The sequence below is a fragment of the Panthera leo genome, chromosome D3, assembly GCF_018350215.1.
Source record: "Panthera leo isolate Ple1 chromosome D3, P.leo_Ple1_pat1.1, whole genome shotgun sequence".
In the NCBI taxonomy this organism is placed as follows: domain Eukaryota; kingdom Metazoa; phylum Chordata; class Mammalia; order Carnivora; family Felidae; genus Panthera; species Panthera leo.
In genome coordinates, this window is record NC_056690.1 from 57,885,453 (window position 1) to 57,906,976 (window position 21,524).

A 21,524-nucleotide genomic window follows, 5' to 3' on the forward strand; every position below is an offset into this window, starting at 1 on the left:
TGTGTATATTTTAATACACATGGAAGAGTGACCTGGCGGGTAGTAGATGGTGACAACTGGTTGGGAGCGGATGGTACAGACCGCTGCCGCGTGCCTCAAAGGAAGGGGTTGGAAACTTTCTCTGTCAGGGGCCAGGTGGTACGTATGTTAAGCTTTGCAGGTCAGACAGTCTCTGTTGCAACCGTTCGACTACATTCCGCCTTTGTGTAATACAAGAGCGGCCGTGACAATAGGTAAGCAAATGCGTTTACTTGTGTATGGACATTGAGATTTGAATTTTACATGTCATGAAATATTCTTCTGGTTTGCTTTTCAACCATTTAAAATTTGAAAACCGTTCGTAGCTGACAGACTATATAAAAACAAGCGGTAAGCCAGATTTGACCCACAGGCTATAGTTTGCCAGCTCCTGTTCTAAGGGGCTGGGTTTCTAGAGGGAGGTTGGGAGGGAAATGATCTGGAATTGGCAAAGAGGAGTATGTGGGGTAAGAGAGAAGAGCCCATCATACGATATGAGAAGGCTGTGGGGAACGGTGTCCTAAGTTTAGGGTAGGAGCAAGGAATATTCCATGAAGAGGTTGAGACTATAGGGGATCTTGCTGAGAGCTACTCGTAAATTCCAGGGCACAGCAGAAGGTTGAAGGGGTTGGAAAAGGCAGGAGATGAGTTAGATTAGGAGGCACACAAAGCCAGTGGGGAGAAGGGGATATGGCAATGAGTTCAGGAAAGGTTGGGCTACTCTGAGAGGTGGGAGCATCCTGGAATCAGTTCCAGTGCTCCCATAAGGTCATGGTTCTCAGCCGGAGGCGGTTTTGTCCCTCAGGACACTTGGCAATGTCTGGACACATGTTTGGTTGCCATAATTGGGGTGCAGAATGCAAATGGCACCTGATGGGTAGAGTCCAGGGCTGCTGCTGAACATTCCACAATGCTCACGACAGCCCTCTCCAACCGAGAAATACCTGTTCTAAAACATCAGTGGTGCTGAATCTGAGAAACCCCACCTTAAAGGACAGCATGTAATTGGCTACAATTTTCAATTCTTTCTAGGGGTGATTCTGAGGTAGGAAGTACTTTGTTGGAAAGGGAGTGTTTTTCTTAGAGGCACATGGAACTCTGTGGGTCTGCCTTCAAATGTTCATGTGCATGAGTCGAAGTTGCCTTTTTTTTTTTTTCGAAGAAGATAATTCTCAAATTTCTGGGCTACCAGCTAGAAAGTAGAGTCCCTTTTTTGTTTGTTTTTGTCTTAACTCATTTGGCAAAGTTTTACATTTCAAATTCTTAGGGACTATGCTGGACCCTCTTTGGGGGGGACCGGAGGTTTGACTAGATCTCATGATCTTCTCAGGAACCCACATGCCCAGTGAACCCAACTCCAATCAGCTTCACATGTATCACATTCCCCAAAATTGACATGATGGAACGTGACACCAGCCATACAACAAAGCGGCAAGACAGAACAATGGTCATATCACAGAAGGTGTGCCATTCTTCAGCCAGGCTCAGGGATCTATTCGGAAGAATAGGAACATGGGACCAGCTCTCTAGAGACCCTCTGTCTACCCAGGGCTGACAGATGCTCAAGTGGAGTTGAGGACTCAGGGCTGAGAAGGAGCAATGGACGCTTTCCTCTTGGCTGGTGGTGTTCTCAGCAGGTGGTCAGGAAGTAAAAAAGTTAAATTCAAGAATTGCTGTTTTGTCATGTAAGTTAGATAAGAGATAAACATTTTAAAGGCTTAATGTGTGTTGCACAAAAGCACTCATTCTAATACGTTGAAAGCAATAAGGAAGTAAACAGACTGTGGCCAGGCCTTGAGCTTGCTGCCGGGAGGGACTGGACACAGTCCGCCCTGTAGACAGACCGGCAAATGGCAGAGGCATTGGTATAGCCTGGCTCCAGCTAATCCCAGAGAAGGGGAAACCAGGAGGGCCCATGCCCAGGTGGGCTACAGGCCACAGGGGCTGCCCGGGAGCTAGTCAGTCCACTTGTGCTTCAGGGAAGAGGAGTCAGGCTGGGGTATCGTGTGGGGACAGAGTGCAGACCCCAGCATCAGAAGCTCAGTCTGCACCTGCTGGTGGAGGATAGGCTGTGGCTCCTAAAGAGTACACAAGCACCCAGTCTGCACAGTCCTCCCCAGCATGACATTTGGAATCGCTGCAGCAGGGGACCTAGGATGGAGTTACTGAAGCATGGAAGAGGCTGCTTTGTTCTGCCACTAATAGCTGTGTGTCCATTTAGATATGACCTCAGGCACATAAGGGGCAGCCAATACTGAGCAACTCTGTGTTTCCAAATGAAAATGATACAGGGTGGGGCTCCTGGGTGGCTCAGTCGGTTAAACATCCAACTCTTGATTTCAGCTCATGACGTGATCCTGGCGTCGTGAGATCAAGCCCTGCATCTGGCTCAGCCCTGGGCGTGCAGCCTGCCTAAGATTCTCTTCCTCTTCCCCTGTCCCTCCTCTGCTCAAGAGTGCTCACGTGCGCGCGCGGTCTCTCTCGAAAAAAAAGGTATAGGATGTAAATGTGTGGTACCAACTATGCATATACAACGGAAGTATTTATTTTTCTTTAACTTTTTAAATGTTTATTTATTTTTGAGAGAGAGAGACAGAGCTCGAGAGGGCAAGGGCCAGAGAGAGAGGGAGACACAGAATCTGAAGCAGGCTCCAGGCTCCAAGCTGTCAGCACAGAGCCTGACGCGGGGCTTGAACTCCCGAACCGCGAGATCACGACCTGAGCCGAAGTCAGACGCTTAACCGACTGAGCCACCCAGGTGCCCCCAAAACAGAAGTATTTAGACTATGTAGTGCAAAGGTGACAATAACACTAGCAGTAGCTGCAACAGTGGCTTCACCTCATTATCTGCCAGGCATTATGCGAAGAGCTCCAGTGTACCAGGTCCACTAGGTTGCCCCGTGAGTTACGTGTGGTTACTATCTCCATGTGGAAGGAGGAGAAACTGAGGCACAGGGTGTTGAAAGGACTGTCCAGAGCCCACAGCTAATACATAGTGGAGCTGGTTTTCGAGTTCAGGTGGTCTGCCTCCAGAGTCCCTGTCCTTCCCCATTTTTGTAAAATACGTTTGTTTTTTCCTGTGATTCTGTAGAAAGAAAAAAACATCCTTGAGACTTGGCAATTAGTAAGCAACTATCAAGTACACATTGCCATCTCTATGTGTTACTACTTCCAGATTTTCATGTTCATACATTTTTAAAAATCGTGGCTTAGTGTTCCGTTATATGGACATACTGTAAAAACAGGACGCCTTCATGCATTTTGCCATGGTTTGATTGAAGTTTTTTTCTAGTACTAAACTTTCTGGAATGAGCATATACAAACGTGTTAGTACACATATGTTAGCATTCTCTTAGGAGAGATTCTTAGGAGTGAGATTCTAGATCAAAGGACTCTTACGTTCTAAATAATGATACCACCGTATTGGCCTTTATCTACTACTTTGTTGTCCCACCCTCAGCATATGATTGACCATTTTCTCATATTGTCACCAGCCCTGGATGTTAGGAGTTTCTCAGAAATTAGTATTTCTGAAAAGTGAAATGTGCCTCAGCATTTCACCTTGCATTTTTTTTTTTTAATTACTATTGAAGTTGTTCACCTTTAATTGCTTCATTGGCTGTTGAACTTTGCTTTTCTGAGAATGGCCTGTTTGTATCTTTGGCTTATTTGTCTCCTGAATGGTTTGTCCATTTTGATTGATGAACAGCTACTCTATGTCAGTATTTCATATTTCAGTACGGGAATTTTCAGATACAAAAGCAGGTAGAATGTAAGTACTCTTGATACATTCTAGGCATTAACTTTTGACAACTGTGTCATAAATATTTTTCCTTGTCTATTAAATACCTTTTATGATGCCTTTGGGTGGACGCCTAAGGTATATTGCTAGGGTATGCCACGTGTTGGTATTTGCCTGTGCATCTTTTCGGTGTCGTGTTTATTCGGGGAAGTGTATCCTCTTCCTAACGAGCCTCTGTGTTGTGCTGGGAGGCTGCTGTGCTGCTTCTTCACTCTCTAGGAGGTAAGTAGTGATAGCCAGAGCTAGTGCTATGGAGCACTTACTTGGTGCTGGCTGTTGTGCTAAGCAAAATTACATGTGTTGTAAATGGCATGAAGAAAGTAGAAGACTCCTCCCCATTTTACAGGCTGGGAAACTGAGGCAGAGAGAGGTTCAAGAGCTTGCCCCCGATCTCACGGGTGGCAAGCGGCACAGCTGGGTTTGAACCCATTCATTCCTCGTCCGGGGTGTGCATTCAGAACCAAACACCCCTGGAACTAGTCTCTGAACCTACAGAATGGGTTCAGTAGTAACAAGTTTTTCCTCTCTCGAGGATGGATCGGATTTGTTGAAAAGACAGAAAATCATGCAGAGCAAATATTTACTGTGACTTGGTAGTCCTAATGAGCTGTATTGTTTACAGTCACTGTTAGATTGTGATCCTGAGATAATCATACTGATTGGCTTGTTTTTCTCAAAAATTGGCACTGAAGACAAGACAGTTCCTAAAGAGTTCTGAAACGTTCAGAGCAATAACTACAACCATGGAACAAGCCTTCCTTGTTAATCGTGTAACTAAGCAGCCGTTATCTTGGTGATAGAGGTCATCTGGTTGAGAGGAAGCCAGAGTTAACAACTATCGGAGACGAGGCTGTCCTCACCTTTTTGGGGCTCATGCCTGATGTGAGGCCCTGTTAGTGGCCCAGTGGGTGGTGGGAAGAGGAGAGCCAAGTCTTGAGGCTGGGCCTCAGAGTGGGAACTGGAGGGAGGCAATTGGAGCAGGAGTTGTTTTCTGTTTTCCTGCAGAAGTAGGAAGGGGTATTGGCGCCTGTCCATCAGCCACAGGAACCAGTGAGCAAAGGGGGAGCCTAATTATGGAAACATGCAGGGTGGGTGAGCTCATCTTCTGAGATTTCGACGGGAAGAGGCGTGTTTGGATGCTGAGTTTAGGGCAGCGTGTTGCTCTGTGGTCTGTCTCACGCCTTGTCCACAGGACTTCATTGCCAGAGGTCACAGAGTTCTTTGGCCAGTTAGTTGGAGGGTTTGTAGCCGAAATAGCAGAGTAGTCCTAGCTCCTTCTTGGAAACAGTTAGCAACGGCAATGATCCTCAGACAAAACACTTGAGGCAAGTAGGTGTTGTGTAATTGGTGTTAACCTGCAACATCTACAACTCTGTGACTCGCACAGTCCTGGGTCCTGGGGGTGGCTTTGGCCAAGTGCGGTTTAGATGAGCAGTGGCTGAGGCGGTCGAGAGCACCCGCTCAGTCTTCACAGCCACAGACTACGCTTCCTCTCTGGGCTTGGCCTCAGTCTTCTCCCCTGGAAGCTCAGGATGATAGTACCTCCTTACTAGGGCGGTGGGTGAGGAATGAGAAGCAGCACAAACGTGTGCTTAGCTCAGTGTTTTTACCACAGTCACTCCATGCCCTGGAGCTTTCCTGGATGTTGTCTTTTTAAAGAAGGTAATTGTTAAATAAATATGGACGTGAGCTGGAGAGAAGATTTTGTGCACTGGCATAAACATGCTAGAGGATTTCACAACAGCCAGGTTAACAACCACTGGTACCGTGAGCGGCAAGTGGCTACCTAGGAAGATTTATCTGAGGCAAATGATTTGTTATAAACGGGCTTCACCAACAAAAGGGATGTGACCTTGTGAGGTAGGTACGACTGGAATACAGCCAGCCATTCAGTATTTACCATTTAGTGTCCAGAAGGCTCTTTCTGGTTTCCTGAGTGTTGAATAGTAAGGGGTGGTAGGAGGGGAGAGCCCTGGGGGCCAAGGGGCGTGAGCTTGAAACTGGGAGAAACTACAGGAAAAGGCAGCATCATTTAGGCCTGAGGAAGAAGCAGCTTTGCAAAGCTCCTTCTGGTTTCTGGGGCAGGATCTGCAGGATCTCTGGTTTCTCAAAATGTCACTGTGACTAGATTGCAGATTTCTTGGGGATTTGGAGTTTGCTGGTTTTTAAATTTAAGTTTTTTTTTTTTTTTGATGTATGTTTGCTTTTGAGAGAGAGAGAGAGAGAGAGAGAGAGAGAGTGAGTGCGTGCGAGTTGGGGAGGGGCAGAGAGAGAGGGAGACACAGAATCCGAAGCACAATCCAGGCTCTGAGCTGTCAGTACAGAGCCCGATGCAGGGCTCGAACTCAGGGACTGCGAGATCATAACCTGAGCTGAAGTCAGACCCTTAACCGACTGAGCCACCCAGGTGCCCCTGGACTTTGCAGCTTTTTTAAACTTAAAAAAAAAAAAAATTATTTGGGGGAGGGGTCAAACAGGAAGAGAGAGAATCCCAAGCAGGCACTATGCTCAGCACAGAGCCTGATGCGGGACTCAATCCCACAAACCACGAGATCATGACCTGAGCTAAACTCAGGAGTCAGATGATCAACGGACTGAGCCACACATATACCCCCTTTGCTGCTTTTTTTTTAAATTGAAGTATAATTGACATACTCTATTATATTATTTCTGTGTGCACAACGTAGTGATTCGACCAGTATCTGTATATATTTGGAACTTTGCCACACTGAATTTGGGGATCTTTCTAGGTTCTGAAGAAACTGGCAGTATTTTATCTTTAACACTGAACATAGCTACTGATGAATTTTAAGTGATGTGCGATCAGGGTTGTGTTCCGGTGAGACCACTCTGAGGAGTAGAGAGAAGATGGCAAACAGAGAGATGGGTGAGGCTATGCCAACAGGTCAGGAGAGGGCCTGGCTCAGGCCGTCACCAGGAGAGTGGCAAGTAGGAGCAGGTGAGGAGACTCAGGGAGGATGTTGTTTGCAGGATGGCGAGTGCATTTTGTGGCGAGAAGAAGGGTTGTGGGGGATTCCCAGGCAGCCAGTGGTCCAGCATCATGAGGTGGCTGTCAGGCCACTTCGCAAGCTTTGGGCACTAAGTGTGTCAGTGGGTCATCACAAGTCAGTTGGGTAGACGCTTCTGGAACTCGAGTACGTGTAGGTGACAGTTGAAGTCTGGACTGAGACGCCATAACCCAGGGGAAGAGCAAGTGAGCGTGGCAGTGGCTGGTTATCTAGCCCTGGAAAACAACGTGTAGAATCAGCATCTAGTGAAGTGCTGGTGCCAAGAAGTTCAAGTCAATGAACCTTGAAATTGGTTGTTCTCAAGGGTGAATATTTTTCAAGCTAGAGTGGGCCACCATGGTGCAATGTTTCAGGAAGAGACAGCCTTTACTGTGGGAGCCATAGTGAGTACATTTCAAAGAGAAGGAAAGGTCCTTGTGTCTCATTAAATCTCTGACTTGCTTTGGGAATTTTCTTTCAGTGTCAAGCCTGCTTCCCCTTGACCTACACATATACCATGTTTCCTATAATGCACACCTACCCATCCATGTTCTGAATGTTCAAAGCCCTTTCTAGCGGAGCTGGATTTTCCTTAGTAGTCCATGCAGGTGTGGGTATGGGTGGCCCCTCCAAAGAGTGAGTGTCTGTCTCGTGCAATTCCCAGGATCCCTTTGGAAATGGAGCAGGGGTGTTCTAATGATTAGTGAGGGAGCTGTTTGAATCCAGTCATGCAAGGAGGAACGCGATTGCCTCTGCTTGACAAGAGTCTGGGGAAGAAGCTTGGTGGTATTTCTGCATTGATAAAGGTTGAACGAACAGGGAGATAAAACCCTGAAAATGTAGCTTGAAGAGGCCAAATCTGACATGGCAGAAAAGAAAGAGTGGCCAGAAGTGAGGCTGGTCTCGTTTTGCAAGAGAGCCTTTTGGGAATAGGCTTTGGAAATTGAAGAGGGAAGGCCCAAGGAAAGAGAGACCTGGCCTGATGTCATTCTTGTCTCACAGTACGTGCTCAACATGCTGACTATGATCTCAGGAGCATTGTATTCATGCTGAAAAAATATTTATTTCTAAGTGAGATTATTTTTACAGCTCAGAAACTGACCAAAATTAACATGGGCTGTAGTCATGGCCCAAATATGTCTCATGTAGTTATGGTCCAAATATGTCTCATTGTGCCCTACGTCAAGGTGTCATTGAACCTCCTGGTGGGAAGGGGCCTTGGTGAGATGGGCAAGACTGAGAGCTGGTAGGCACACCATTGCTCATGAATTCAGTAGGAAAACCGTGGATGTTCAGGAAAGAATCTGGAAGAAGGAAGGATTAGTGACTTCTTCCTGTCCTTACCTAGAAGACGCTTCCCACCCCCAAGCCACAAAGAAATTATCATAGCAGAAGTAGCATAGTGGTTAGGAGCTTAGATGCTAGAGTTGGACTACTTGCTTGGGTTCAGATCCTGGCTTACTAGCTGTGTGACTCTGGGGAAACTCCTTACCCACTCTGTGCCTCAGATCCTCATCCAATAACAGTACCAACGTCAGAAGCCCCTGTGAGAATTCAAGGAGTAAGCCAGGTAAAGTGCTTAGCATGAGAATGCCCCGCATAGAGTATGTTAATTTTTTTTAACATTTATTTATTTTTGAGAGACAGGGACAGAGCAGGAGTGGGGGAGGGGCAGAGAGAGAGAGAGAGAGAGAGGGAGACACAGAATCTGAAGTAGGCTCCAGGCTCTGAGCTGTCAGCACAGAGCCTGATGCGGGGTTCGAACCCACAAACTGTGAGATAATGACCTGAGCTGAAGTTGGATGCTCAACCGCCTGAGCCACCCAGGCGCCCCTAGAGTATGTGTTAAATAAAAAGAGTAAATGAGTGAATTTTACTCCCCCACCACCCCCCACCCCCCACCCCCCACACTCCACCCTCCAGCCTGCTTTCCTTGGAGGGATCCCAGGGAGGCTTAGCCAAGAGGGAAGCCAGCCTTGTCTTCTGAGAGTGCCCTGGAGAATTCAAGGAAGCCTGGGCACATCTGGGACAGGTATCTGCAGCCCAAATGCCTTTTGATGATTGTGATAGAGCATGCTTCCCAAAGACACATTAACTCAGGAATTCAGAGACAATTATATCACACTTCAGGAATATTCAACTACGGTGTTCACATTGCCCCAGAAAAACAGTTCCATTCCTGAGAGTTTCCCCCCCCCCCAACTGTGTGGTTCTGATTTTATAAACATGAGACTAAAAATGGCTAGAGATGGGCCCCCACGGGGAAGTGGTCGGTCAGGGCCTGCTGCGTGCAGGTATCTGTCTCCCAGAGGTCTCGGGACAGGGCAGAGTATGAGTGGGACAGAGGGTATTGTGACTCTGTCCGTGCCAAGCCTCCAAACTGAAACAAATACTGACTTCCTAGACTTGAGAAGATACTTAAAAACTTTTTTTTCACCTGTGACAAGCTTTGTAAAATGCTCTTCCAAATAGAAAGGTAAATAATTTTGATCATGAAGTGGAGAAAAAAACATGAAACCAAGATGAGGTACCTTTGTGTTTGTAGAAAAAAAAAATGGCTGGGACTTGGGTCCACATCATAATAGCTCATGTCTGTAAGGAAATGAGCAAGCCACCACGCCTCTAGGAGAGAAATCCCCAGTACTGAGCAAGTCATTTCAGGGTAGCCTTATATTAACTGACTTCTTAGTATTGAAATTTTATGATATTACTATTACTGCCTTGAGTTTGTGGCAGAAATACTAGTTGATGGGCTAAAGGAAAGAAGAATCATATTGATGCATTCTTCACTCAGCTCGTATGTTCTTGTGCCTGCCACCTTCTTGGTTCTGAGCCGAAATGGTACAAATGACCCTTCTGAAGCCTCGGACGGTGCACGCGTAATTATTGCAGCAAGTAAATGTGTGCAGCTTGGGAAGAGGGCTTTTGAAGGAAGTAAACAGGGCTGTGTGATGGAGGGTCTCAGGGGTATGGGGATATACCCTTGAGGAGAACTTGCAGAAGGACACAAGGTTATGGACAGGAAGAGCAGTTATAAGGGCAAAGAGCTGGGGAAACGGCTAGGTAAGTGCCACATGGACTAAACAGATTATGGGATGCAGCCAGCGGTTACAGGAAATGTACCATCTCAGAAGTACAAACCCACTTGTTATGTCAGTTGCTGTATAAAAAGATTGTAGTATAATATATGTTAAAAATTTTTTAACCTGGTTATTTTCTCACCTGATTTGTAGCAGTGGTTATCTCTGATCCAAGGGGACTTCATTTTTATCAGTAATATTCTCCTTTTTTTTTTTAAATAAAAAATGTTTATTTTTGAGAGAGAGCATGAGCTGGGGAGAGGCAGAAAGGGAGAGGGAGACACAGAATCCGAAGCAGGCTCCAGACTCTGAGCTGTCAGCACAGAGCCCGATGTGGGGCTCAACCTGGCAAACTGCGAGATCATGACCTGAGCTGAAGTTGGAGGCTTAACCGACTGAGCCACCCAGGCTCCCCGGTAATATTCGACTTTTTGAAGGAAGCCGATATTCCTGTAATTGCATATTAATTTTAAAAGGTTCTTTAGAAAGAAGGATAGTAGGATGAAGGTCATCCAAGATGTCTCTTCTGGCATTTAGGCTGTATTTTCAAGGTTAAGAAGAACTCACTGGGCCGAGGGAATGCCACGTTCACAGGGCAAAGTGAGGAAAGAGGTTGATGGCCCCGGGTAGTGAACAGGAGTCTCAGGAGACAAGATTATAGAGTGTGGATGGGGACAGAGAGGTGACACAGAGATGAGGTTGCAGAGAAAACAGGTGAAGTCATGAGGATCTTGGAAACCAAAGCACAGAGTCTGGTGGTTATTTGGCATGTAAAGCTTAGCCACGCACATCTGAAGAGATGCTTGTCTTCCTGGTGGGGATCTGATTGGAGGTGAGGAAAAGTGGCCCCTGGGACCCTGGGTGGTAGCCGTTGATGCAGAACTACTGAAAAACATTGGTACCTTGGACTAAGGCAGTGGTTCTCAACCATGTGCAGCACTGAAAATTACCTATGGTCAGGCTACACCTCAAACTAGTTGAATACAATTTCTGAAGGTGGGACCTGAGCACTAACATTTTAAAATAATGTATCTCAAGGGTGAGGATCACTAGGCTGAGGTTTCTTTCTGCCGTGGAGAATTTGAGGCCCACAGTAGAGGAAGACTCAGTGGTCATCACTGCGGGCTGGACCTCCCTCTTGGACCAGGCTGCGCCCCAAACCGGAACATTGTGGAAACTGTGTGATTATGCAGGGTAACGTGTGGACTGGTGGCACGTGCCCAGTTCCTTTGGCAATAATCTTTGTAGGTAATTCTGGCCCTTTGCTGTTCTTTTTTTCTCTTCTTATTACCTCCTTTTTGTACAATTCATTCTTCATTGGCATCTTCACCAGCAGACGGCCAGTGAAGTGGAAAGCGAATGCTACCCAGACAAGGTCATGTGGTTACTCTTGGTAATTTGGAGGCATGACTTGAGGGGGTAGAAAATAGAAGATGAGGTTGTTGAGAAAAACCCTGGCTGAAATATAAGATTTGAGGTTTATCTCCAGATGTCAATTATGTGTACTTTATTGCCATATTAAGAGTTGACTCTGGTGGGTTCAAGTCCAAAGCATGTGAAAAGGCCATTAGAATTCTAGAATCAAACTGAGTCATGAGTTAGAAAGTTATTACTGCACACAAACTCTGAAACACATTGGCTTCCTTATGGTGATTACATTTGGGATGTGCTTCTCAAAGACACACACACATCCTGTTGCCCTGATTGATAACTAAAGGTTTTTTACTCTTCAGTATACTTCTCTTCCCGTTTGTGAAAAACATGACACAGAATGTGTGTGTGAGAGGGGCCATTACTTGAAATATTTAAAATTAAGCTTAACCAGTAAACACATATGAGACTAGTAGTGGCGTAACTTCTGGAAATGGGAGAACTTGTCTCATGGCCACACGATTATGTGTCTTCAGCTTTCACAGGCTGCCAGAGCTGGGGGCTCCCTTTCTGCTTTTCCACTTTATTGTATGGGTGAGATAAGTAGGAAGCCAAGCCAGACCCAGGGCAGGGCTGTTTTCACCTCTGGAGGCAGCCATCTTGAAACCTCAGCCTGGGACTTGGCGTCTCTTCTGTTTTCAAAAGTTCATAGAGAATTCCATTCTCCCTTTATCCTGGTTTCACTTCTCTCCTAGACTTCTAAGGGACATTTAACAGAGTTTACTAGTATCTGTGGCTTAGAATAAAGGTTTTTTTTTTTTTTTTAACATAAAATCAAAGTCCGCATAAAGTAGTGAGGCACCTCACTGCCTATAGGTATCATTGAATTGATTTGCTTTACACCTGAATTGGTTGCAACTTAGCTAATGCATTTTTTCCTATTGTTGTTTATACTCTACAGACTGGAATTCTGTTATATTAAACTGTTTTCAGCAGAAAGAGTGTGTTGGATCCATTAGTATTTTATTCTGAAACAGTAACAAGGGGCACCTGGGTGGCTCAGTCGGTTAAGCGTCCAACTGTTGATTTCGGCTCAGGTCATGATCTCATGACTTGTAAGTTTGAGCCCCAATCAGGCTCCTTGCACTGACACTGGAGAGCCTGATTGGAATTCTCTCTCTCTCTCTCTCCCCCTCTCTCTCTGCCCCTCCTGCGCAGGCTATCTCTCTCAAAATAAACTTAAAAAAATAAAGCAGAATAACAAAATAATGGCTTATGCATGAAGATTCTGGCCAGTGGTCCAGTTCTTAGGTATATTCGGTATCCATGGCCTGTGCTTCATACTCCTTCTAAACTTTGCATGCTACAGGGACAATAAATACTTTCCTGTCTAACTTTGGGTTCTCACCATGGAAACATCAGCAACAGCTGGGCTCAGTTAAATGTCTTTTCATTCTTTTGGCTGGCAAAAATCTTTTAAGGAAAGCTTTTTTTTTTTTTTTTTAAGTGGCTAATAAAACTATTTTTGAATGAAATCACTGCTTCACTTGGTCAGATATGTGTCTTAACTGATTAAGATCACTAATTGGAAATTTTCAAATCTCATCTTGGCCCTTGGTAACCTAGAAACAGTCTTAAAGTTAACAGAAAGTGTTGTGAGTCACCGCAAAGCTAAATTCAAACTGGTTTAAGTATTTGTTAACACAGAGTGATGCGGACGGAGCCCAAGGGGACGCTTTCTCCGTCATAAATTTAACAAAACATTTCTAAGAGATTCTTTTTCATCTAATTTTGATAAGTCATGTACATTTTACAGAACTAAATGGAGCATATAAACCTTATCTAAACATTCTTATCTAAACCTTCTTATCTAAACCTTCTTATCTTATCTAAACCTTCCGACAGAGCTTTCCAATTAGTTGCCTCAAATGTCATACCTATGTCAAGTGTCATACTTATGTCAAGACACTGATCTCCTCAGGGCAACCAGGCAGGTCTGGGGTAACTGGGCCCCATAAGCAGCTTTGTCCATTGTTCTAGTATGCCATGTATCATGTTGTCTGTGCCGTGCAAGAGGGAGGATTGAGCACAGTGCAGGAGAAGAATAGTTGCTTTGGAAGAATAGTGCAGTGATGCTAAAGCGATGAAACCAGTGGAGATTCTGCTTTGGTTTCAGGGGGTAAGCTGGCTGGTAGGAAGGACCTTAGGCGGGGGTGCCTGGGTGGCTCAGTCGGTTAGGCTTCAACTCTTGATTTCAGCTCAGGTCATGATCTCATGGTTCGTGCGTTCGAGCCCTGCATCGGGCTCTGTGCTGACAGTGCAGAGCCTACTTGAGATTCTCACTCTCCCTCTCTCTGCCCCTCCCCTGCTTGCACTCTCTTCTGTCTCTCAAAATAAATAAATAAACTTAAAAAAAAAAAGACATTAGCCTGGATATCAGGAGACTAGAGGTCTTCTTGGCCAGTTGTGTGAACTTGCCCTCTCTGGACCTCATCTTTCTCTTCTGCAACGCGGGAGGTCTCTGAGATTATATCTCTGTTCTTGCCAATCTTTTTTTTTTTTTTTTTAATGTTTACTTTTGAAAGCGAAAGACAGAGCGTGAGCAGGGAAGGGGCAGAGAGAGAGGGAGACACAGAGTCGAAAGCAGGCTCCAGGTTCTGAGCTGTCAGCACAGAGCCTGACGCAGGGCTCGAACTCACAAACTGCAAGATGACCTGAGCCGAAGTCAGATGCTTTACCAACTGAGCCACCTAGGTGCCCCTGTTCTTGTCAATCTTGTTCTTTGACCACCCTTAGCAAGTGCCTCTGTGCTGAGTGTCATGCTAGGTCCATGGTGCCAAAGAAGCAACAGTCAGCACATATTTCCTGGATGTCCCTGGGGGTCTGGTCCCCCAGAAAAGTAGCTGGAGGAGTCATTGTAGTCAGGGAAGTGGCTCCTGCAGGGGCCCTGAAGCTGACATACCGTGGGCATTGGGTGGAAACCTCAACAGACTGATGAAGACTGGAATAGGGAGGTACAGGAAGGGAGCGTAGGAGATGAAGTTGGAGAGATGGTAGAGGGGGTTAGAGTATTGGCTGGGTAAATTGGACTGAATCCTAAGGCTTGAGTAGGGCAATGTCATGTGTAAAAGTTCTTCTTGTCCTCTGGTCAGTCCCTCCGTGGCCTTCTGAGTTTCACCCCAAGAGCATTGTGTGGAATTCTCACTTTCACGGCCAGTCAGCTCCCCACTCCCCAGGTGAATACTTCTTGGTACATTTAGTTGTTCAATGTCTTTCCCCCCATGGGTCTGTAAGCTCCAAGGGTGGGAACCAGAGTCTTGCACATAATAAGTGTTCAATAAATATTTGTTGGATAAAGGGAGAGGGCCCTCTTGCCCTGTAGTTAAAATTTTTTGCTTTTGAAAAAAATTGTTGTTACCTATTTATGGGAAATCTCTACATCATCTCAATTTTACTGTGAACCTACAACTTTAAAAAATTGTTGTAAAAATCACAAGTGTATGGCGTTGGATCATGCATAATTTTTGGTTTATGGTACTTTATCATTTGCTGGTCCAGGTGTGGCCCTCTTCTAGCTTATTTGTGTGTACAATTTACTTATTGGTATAAAGGACACCAATGAGACTATGGCCTGGCTAAAAACCCAGAGCGTTTCCCATAACTTCTATCCATCCATGCACTTCCGTCTTTCCCATCTCTGTGCCCGGGTAACCCGCACTCTGAAATCTTGTCTATCGTTATCAGGTTTTTTGTTGTTTCGTAGTAGTGTCAAACATGTAACTAAACCCACCCTACAGTTTTGCCTTTATGAACTTTCAGGAAGGTCATATTTATTGTTCCTTTTTGCGCTTCTTTTCTCCATATTATGCAGCTCCTGTTCATCCATATTGTCACGTGAAGTCAACAGTCCTCTATTTTCACTGCTTGGAATATACCGCAACCTGTTGATTGTCTTTGTCTCCAGTGGGCATTTGGGTTGTTTCCATTTTTTGGCAATTACAAAAAGTGCTGCTGAGAATATTTTTAGACTCCTATCTTGGTGCACGAGTGTGTCAGTATCTCTAGGGAGGGTTTTTCAACCTTGGCAGTACTGACATTTTGGACTGAATTTTTCTTTGTCGCGGGGGACGGTCCTGTACGTTTGCAAGATATTTCGCAGCATCCTTGGCCTCTACCTGCCAGGAGACAGTAGCACCTGCTCCCCAGTCGTGACAACTAAAAAGATCTCCATTGACAAATGTCCCCTGGGGGATGAATCACCCTAGTCAGAAGCACTGCTCTGGGGTATAGTAGTGCCATCAAGCAGTGGCACTGCTGGCTCATGGTGCGGGAATTGAACTTGACATGATAAAAAATATACGTTCTTTTTCCTAAGTGCACACTCCTGTCAGCAATATGTGAGTCAGACGACCTATAGTCTCTTCAGCGCTTGGTGTTTCCAGACGTCTTAATTTTTCCAAGCAGAGATAAGATGGTATCTCATTGTGGTCTTAATTTATATGTCCTGATTGATAGGTTAAACTATCTCTTCATACATGTTTATGGGCCATGATCATATGTTTTGCACAATTTTATAGTTGTGTTTTTATTTTTAAAATATGTTTTGTATATTTTTGATATGAGTTTATGTCTGTTAGGTGTACTGAAATGCCTTCTCTGAATTTGTGGCTTTACTTTTCCTCACCCATAGTATTTTGGTCCTAGAATATACTTTAATACTGTTTTAAATGTTTCTGTTGTACTTTTGAAAGGCTCAGCAACATTCAATGTCCTGTTTGTTTAATTTTTTTAAAATGCTTATTTATTTTAGAGAGACAGAGACAGAGAGCAAGTAGGGGAGGGGCAGGGAGAGAGGGAGACACAGAATCTAAAGCAGGCTCCAGGCTCTTTGCTTGTCAGCACAGAACCCGACTTGGGTCGTGAACTAAGGAACCGTGAGATCATGACCTGAGCCAAATTTAGATGCTCAACTGACTGAACCACCCAGGTGCTCCTGTTTGGTTGTGTTTATGTTGTTTGGTTGTTTGGTTTTTGAAGCCTAAGAAATGTGACATCAGCCTGAGACCCAAATTTGGGAAGTAAGGTTGGCTTTGAAGAAAACTCTGCCCTACAGAATTGGTCAGACTGTGGGCCTCTCAGTGTCTTTTCCAACGTGGAAAGGGTGGCCTCCAGTTTGAGACTATTGTAAAAAGGAAAGTGCCTATTGGGTTCACAGTAGACCTGTCCCCTGCAGTAACTCCCCATCAGTTAAAAACAAAACACCCCTAGTGGTATTTGAAAAACAAGGGCCAAAGGCCCAGAATTCTTTCTGCACAAATATAAACAAAGTTAAGTTCTACTTTAAGAGAAAATTCAGCGAGGGGAAAAGCAAAAGTGTCTGAACTTATTCTTCATCTTAAATATGATCAGCATAAAAGATTCTGTTTGACTAATTTCTTCACGGTCTGAAACTAAAATCAGGCATAGAAATTCCTGCATGCCGTGAGGCAGTATTTCCTTCTCCATCCATTTGGATAGGAGGGCAAGGCCAGTGCTTTGACCATAGGGCATTCTGGAAGTGGGCCCTCCAAGTAGGTCATTGTGCTGCCTGCCCTGGTCGTGTCCTGCCACTCATGAGAGTAAAGCCATGGCACACACAAGTCATGTGACAGTTTGGTGCAGACTCAGAAGCTGTTGAGCCCAAAGGAGACAGTTTGGTAATAAGCTTAGAGGGATACATAGGGGAATATCTCTGAGACCTTGGTGTAGGCAAAACAATTTAAACCAGGACACAAAGGGTACTAACTATCAAAAAAGATAAGTAGGACTTCATTAAGATTAAGAATTTTTGTTTATTAAAAAAACACCATGACTGGGGCGCCTGGGTGGCTCAGTCGGTTGAGCGTCTGACTTCGGCTCAGGTCATGATCTCACGGCTCGTGAGTTCGAGTCCCACATCGGGCTCTGTGCTGACAGCTCAGAGCCTGCAGCCTGCTTCTGATTCTGTATCTCCCTCTCTCTCTGTCCCTAACCCACTTGCATTCTGTCTCTGTCTCTGTCAAAAATAAATAAACTTAAAAAATAAATAAATAATCCCACCATGAGGTGCACCTGAGCTTCTGACTTTGGCTCAGGTCATGATCTTATGGTTCATGAGTTCGATCCCTGCATTGGGTTCTCTGCTGTCAGCTCAGAGCCCACTTCGGATCCTCTGTCCCCTTCTATCTCTGCCCCTTCCCCTCTCATGCTCGCTTGTGCTCTCTCTCTCGCTCTCTCTCTCAAAAATGAATAAACGTTAAAAAAAAAAAAAAAAATGACACCGTGAAGTGAGTCCAAAGGCAACCCACAGGGAGGGAAAAGATTCTTGCAACACATAAGTATGACAGAAGGACTTGTCCCCAAATTATATAAAGAACTACAAATCAAAAATAAAAATACAACCTGGATTTAAAACAACGGGCGAAGTACTTATATTTCAAAAAGAGGATATCTGAATGGAGAATCCCGAAAAGTATGACAAAAGTGCCCAGCTTCACTAGTCATCAGAGAAAGGAAACTCGGATCACAGTGAGATGTTGCTACACACAGATTAGATGGCTAAAATGAAACAGACAAAACTCAAAAGAAAAACAAAAACCACCAAATCTTGGCAAGGATGTAGAGCAGGCAGCGTATTCATGTACTACTTATGGGAATTTAAATTTACCAGGTCATTTAAAAAAATTTTTTTTAATGTTTATTTTTTCTTGAGACAGAGACAAAGCGTGAACAGGGGAGGGGCAGGGAGAGAGGGAGACACACAATCAGAAAAAGGCTTCAGGCTGTGAGCTGTCAGCACGGAGCCCCACACGGGGCTCGAACCCACGAACCGTGAGATCATGACCTGAGCCAAAGTCGGATGCTTAACTGACTGGGCCACCCAGGCGCCCCTACCAGGTCATTTTTAAAAACTGTTTAACAGTTCCTGATAAAGATGAACCCAAGCGTATCATATGACCAATAAATGTCATTCCTAGATAACATACTGCGTAGTAATATGTACATGTGTTCTATTAAAGACCTGTGCTACAATGTTCGTAATAGCCCTGTTCAAAATAACCCCAAACTGAAAAGTGTCTGGTTATCATCAGCAGTAGAATGGGTAAACTATATTGTGCTCTATTCATACAAGGGAGTGTTATATAACAATGAGAATGAATGGTCTGCAATGACCTATAACAGTGTAGATGAGTCTCCCAAGTGTTACGTTGAACAAAAGAAGCTGGATATGGTATGATTCCTTGTAGACAGAAGAAAACCAGGCCAGGCTAACTGACCTCTGCTGTCTGAAGTGAGGGAGGGAAGGGAAGCAGTAGGAAGGGAGCATTAGGGGAGTGCTGGTTTTATGGATGTGTTTATTTTGCGAAACTTCAGTGATTTGTGTACTTTTCTGAGTGTACTTTATACTTCAGTGAAAAGAGAAAACAAGCAGAGGACAGTGGGGGGCAAAAGGGTTGAAGATGTTGGGAAAATGATGCCTGGGGTGGGGAGTGGTGAATTCTGGAGGACTGAGGGCAAGAAGGAGCTGGCAGCATTGAGAGGGTAGAGGATGGCCGCGAGGAGATGACAGTGGAGCTCTGGCAGGAGGTGAATGAGAGCTAGGGGGTGAATGAGGGCTTGTGGTCATGGAGGGGTGGGGTGGGGGAGGAGGTTTGGATGTAAGATCTCCAAGGTGGACCGGTTCTGTTTGATGGTGAGGTCCAGGGTGGGAGGGGCTGAAGTGACAAAAGGTGAAGGTTACTGGAGTTCAAGAACGCAACGGATTGATATGTCCATGGGGCCTGGGCTAGGTGTTCCGTGTGGGCCATGACAGGAGTCAGGTGTTGACAGGGCTTAGAGCCCAAAGGAGGGTAGTGACTCGGTTATCGAGGCCTGTACTCATGTAGCTGCAAGGACAACACCCAAATTAAACTGTCTTAAGCAAGAGTGAGAATTTACTATCTTCCATTAGCAAAAGGCGAGGGCGGAGCTTCAGCAGTACCAGATCCAAGGGTTAAACTTGTCGTGGGATTACTACCTGCACCGCCTCCCAGGCCCACACTCTGCTCTCCGTGGGTCGTGGGTCGGCTGCAGGCAGCCTTCCTCCACCAGGAACAGCAGGCGGCCCCGCACTTAGGCCACCCTCACGGTTACTCATCGCTGGAGGCACCAGGAGAAATCCCAGAGGTGACAGTAGTGACTCCACCTGGGCCACCTGTCCATCCCCCAGGATCAGCGTGCCCTGCACCACGTACACTGAGAGTGAGGGAGTGGCTTGTAAACCATGTGTCCCCCCACCCCCACCCTGCCATGAAGGTGAGTTCCAGATTGGCCTGACCCTCAGTGGTTTCTAACCAGCATGGTGAGGTGAGGACTCTGTGCCTTCTGCGGGAGCTGGACATCCCCAAGGACACTCCTGCATGGTTCCGTGTGGAGGAGGAAAACCACAGTAGGGCCCTGCCCGAGGCCAGAAGCTGCTCGGAACCGTGTGTGGGGGGAGCAGGGCAGCGCCAGCCAGCCAACTTGACAAAGAAATTCGGCCTGTGCCGGGTTATTGTATCTCTGCCCACATTCAGATTTCCTCATCTCAGAACTGTCTCCTTTCTCCTCTCGGACTGTGTCCTTTTCATCTCAGCCAGCTGGCCCGGTTGGTTTTTTGTTTCATCTTCCCGTTTGTAACACTCACCTCGCTTTTCCATCTTGTCTCTGTGCATTTCTCTTTGCCTTGCCTTGTCTCAGGGAAGAGGAGGAGGAGGAGGAGGAGGAGGAAGAGCAACCAGTCACGGAGCCCAATTCAGAGGAAGAGAGAGAGGATGATGCCCCCTGTCAGGGCAAGGACAGGTACCGAGCCTGGACACTCCCAGGCTCCCACTAATAGCCCGAGGTTCCTTCCTAATAGATGTTTGCAGCCAGCCACCTTTCAGGTCTCCCTTCCTCACTGGCTCCCACCGGCAAACCTTTACCCTGAGCACGGAGCCACAGACGACTAGTTTTGTAGAAATAACTGAGCACGTGTTCATTAGAGAACCACACTTTCCCTTCCTTAGGATGCTTTATGGAAAACTCACCCTGCTCCTCCCTCCCTCATTAGTGCTTTGGCTTAGTCAGATTGACAGTGACTAGAAGGATGTTCATCTCTGATCAGAAAATGTTATTAACTCTTCCAGCATTGTAATAAGGATAATTCCATGTGTCTCCTTCTTCCTACTAATTTTACTAATGTAATATTTGCTAAACTGGCACAGGTAGCTACGATGTTAATGATGCAGCTCTGCTTTTTATCCAAGTGGACAGGAGTACTTTTTCATCCTGTGCAGCCCAGAAAATTTTCCTGTTATTTATTTTCATACCCAGAATAAGTAACATGGTTCTACGGCCTTTTGAGGGAGTTTACTGTCCTCTGCTCATACCTTTCCAATATACATGCTTTCTGTCTTCAGACAATGTTAACAGATACAGGCACCTTGCAGATATTTTTTAATTTTATAGATATTCTCCCCAAATGATGTGTTTATAAAAAATAAAAATTGATTGCAGGCAATCTCATTTTCTAGTATTCAAAAGTAATTCTAAAGTCGAATGTTTTTTCATTTAATTGATTACCACTGCAAATGGACTCCTTTACTGTTTTTCTGCAAATAAGCAAAATCAAAGAGATCTTGGATAAATTAGGGTGAAACCTCTTTCTTACCGACTTCAAAGTCGGTGTGATTCTTTGCCGCCTGGCCTCTCTGTCCAGACCACCAGTGCACATTAAAGTGGCCATTTGATGTGCTGAGACACCCACCATTCCCAGGGGCCGTGGAATCTTCTGTGATCTGACAAACTAGTGATTGTTTCCCTGCTTTGGAAATAAATGTCTGGGAAGAAGTCAGCAGGGTGCGGGTGCTGAGAGAGGGAAGGAATGGCCCGGTCACAAAGAGTGAGCCACACAGGTCAGAATGGGGGAGGGGGGTAAGAAAGGTTGCTATTAGAGCCCCTTGCCTATCTAGAGCTGCCATGCCTGAGGGGAATGGTATTCAGTTAGGGGTGCTCTGGGAAGGGAGGAAGTTTCGTTGGTAGTCCCACCTTAGGTTGAAAATTAACCACAGGGAATCATGTAGAAATCAGTAATACACTGGTATGGCTCCATATGTGTTTAAATGTACATGTTCTGCCTCACCTACACAAACCCATCCCCCCTTGGCTAGTCTCATGGGACAGCACCTAGGACCAGAGAGAAGAATCTGACTTTGAAGGGTAACCTTC

At 45.6% G+C, this 21,524-nt stretch overlaps 1 protein-coding gene across 3 annotated transcripts in view; it reads left to right on the plus strand.

Moving 5' to 3' along the window:
- FHOD3 (formin homology 2 domain containing 3) overlaps positions 1–21,524 on the plus strand; it is a 475,942-nt gene that overhangs the window by 330,557 nt on the left and 123,861 nt on the right. The window contains exon 11 of one of the 3 annotated variants that reach the window (XM_042910026.1): positions 20,016–20,117. The exons of the other annotated variants lie outside the window; for them this stretch is intronic. Coding sequence (XP_042765960.1) covers positions 20,016–20,117 — 102 coding nt within the window. The remainder of the gene's footprint in view (positions 1–20,015; positions 20,118–21,524) is intronic. 3 annotated transcript variants of the gene reach the window in all.